Genomic DNA, 2,385 nt, shown 5'->3' on the forward strand with positions numbered 1-2,385 from the left:
CATATTATTTATCAATCAAAACTACATGTAAATGATACTACAATAACTTCAAGAAACTGTTGAGTATTACGAATATGTTAATATTTTGGGATGCAGTAACTAAATTTTTAACAAACTACATGTACAATGTATTAGGTAATGCTCACAAAACAACAATAAAGATGAAGTTGATGTCATGACAAACACATACATGTACTGTATTTCCTTAAATAAAAGCCCGGGCGTCTATTTCCTAAAATGGTATTTGGACCTCAAAAAATATATAAAAAATAAAAAAAAATTAGGCTCAGAGCAGGGTTCCAAACCGTGACCTCATGCTTTTGACTTCTGGAACTTCAGGTGTTATCCACTAGACTACTGAGTCACTATTAGGCTAGTGTTGCGTATTTACAGTTTAATTCTATTGCTACCCCGGCATTTATTCGAATGCGGCTTCTATTTAAGGATGTACAGTACATGTACATGTACACATGCCAATACCTTCAATGTCTTTCCTGGTCTAATGATTGGGAATTCATTCAATTGGTTTTGACTTAAATCAATCTCAGTAATCCTTTCCAACCCAACTACTAATAACAAGATAAAGAACACCACATACTCTAAGTATATACTGACTACATTTAATCCACTTACAAGGTGGTAATGCTTTTAACTTGTTTTCAGATAGTGATAATTTAGTCAAATCTAAAAATAAAGATAATTAAAACATATACTACACAAACATATACAGTGTACATTCAAATTTTTGAGTGTTAAAAATTTTATAATTTTGATGAAATGTGTTAAAAATTAATATTTGTGCAAGCTAATTTTCATATTCTGGCCATAGTCTATATAAAATAGAATGGCAATAGAGGCGGTTTAAATTGTAAGGATTTAAGGTGAGCACAAATAACAACAGAAATTACCACACATATGGTACTTCTTGTTAAATCACTGAATTATGATACAGTGACTGCTTGAAACTGATTTACATGTACATGTACTCACTCCTCATTTCTCCAAGGTTAGGTGGTATCTTGTTCAATCTATTCTCCGATAAATTAAAAGTTCTCAAAACTGTCAACCTCTCAAGACCGTCAGGTAATGCCCCCAAGGAATTACCACTTACATCCTAAACACAAAAATACATGTATTTTAAACACATATTGATGTCCTTATACATTGTATTAACTTTGAGCTGATTCTGTTCAAATTTCAAATTTTTACAAAATTTTAAGTTGCTCAAAAATTGGGCCAAATTTGCCAAATTTTTTGCCAAAAATGACTAGGAGAAAATTCTCCATTTTTATAATTTTTCCTGATACATATACAAGTTCTTATGTTGTGTAGCAAGTTTCAGCTAGTTTTGATCAAAATTGGATTTTTTAATGAATTTTTAAAGTTGCTCCAAATGCCATGTACTGTATTGTAGTGCTTGTCAGCTCATGAAGCTCATGCTGTTTAGCTCACTTAGCATGCTTTGTGGAAACCCTGAAGTACGTGAAACCCTGCAGTGGCCTAATGTAAGTTATGTGGTGTGTGTGTGTGTGTGTGCTGTACCAGTTCCTCTAGGTGGGAGAGACTAGTGATTGAGTGTGGTAGAACAGTTAGTGAATTGTGAGATATATTGAGATACTGTAAATTAGTCAATTGGCCAATGTCTACTGGTAAACACTGTAGTTTATTATAACTGAGGGAGAGATAAAGGAAACAAAGAATGAACTAAATACAAAACAGAACAAGTGATGGATACTGCATGTCAGAAAGTCTGAGTCACTAAATTTTTCGTAGCCTCAATTAAATTTGGCTAAAAAATCTATTAAATAAATCAACTAGCACGTGAGCAAAAAGCAAAAATTAAAACAATTATTATGAATTTATAAATAGATAAGTACATGTATGCATGGAGAGAGATATACATGTACATATGGTAGAGAGTGGATACAATATTTACCTTGCAAATATTTTAGATAGTTTATCCAGTTTGATCACATTATTAGGTAGACATCTTAACTCATTGTACTGGACCTATAATAACAATAACACACAACATGTAAACATAATTATCAGTCTTTATACAAAAATAAACAACAAACTAAACTATAAACAAATCTACAACATTCAAGGGAGTTCTCTCAAACCATGCAGTATACCATGCTATTACAATTTAATTCATACATACATGTACACTAAACATGTATTATAATGATATTAAAAATCTTATATTTTCATTCTCACCTCAAGCGCTGACAATGAATTAAAGTTTTCAATATCTTCAGATATTTCTTTGATTTCGTTAGATGATAGATCCAGTCTAGTCAGTTCCACCTGGTCCCACCATCTCTCATCAACATCAAATGAAGCAGTACTACCATCAGGAGGATCAATATTGAGTCTCCACAG

General features: G+C 32.0%; 1 protein-coding gene across 1 annotated transcript; it reads right to left on the minus strand.

The window, feature by feature from the left end:
* Positions 1–480: 480 nt before the first annotated feature.
* LOC105315358 (leucine-rich repeat-containing protein 40-like) lies at positions 481–2,138 on the minus strand (the record flags this gene model as incomplete). The annotated part of the gene is made up of 6 exons (XM_011409974.1): positions 2,124–2,138; positions 1,937–2,010; positions 1,543–1,672; positions 991–1,114; positions 634–684; positions 481–569 (listed from the first exon to the last, which is right to left on the minus strand). Coding segments are annotated over exons 1-6 (483 nt in total), but the record flags the coding sequence as incomplete, so codon positions are not given.
* Positions 2,139–2,385: the final 247 nt, after the last annotated feature.

Source organism: Amphimedon queenslandica, unplaced genomic scaffold (assembly GCF_000090795.2).
Source record: "Amphimedon queenslandica unplaced genomic scaffold, v1.1 AMPQUscaffold_10679, whole genome shotgun sequence".
Lineage (NCBI taxonomy): Eukaryota > Metazoa > Porifera > Demospongiae > Haplosclerida > Niphatidae > Amphimedon > Amphimedon queenslandica.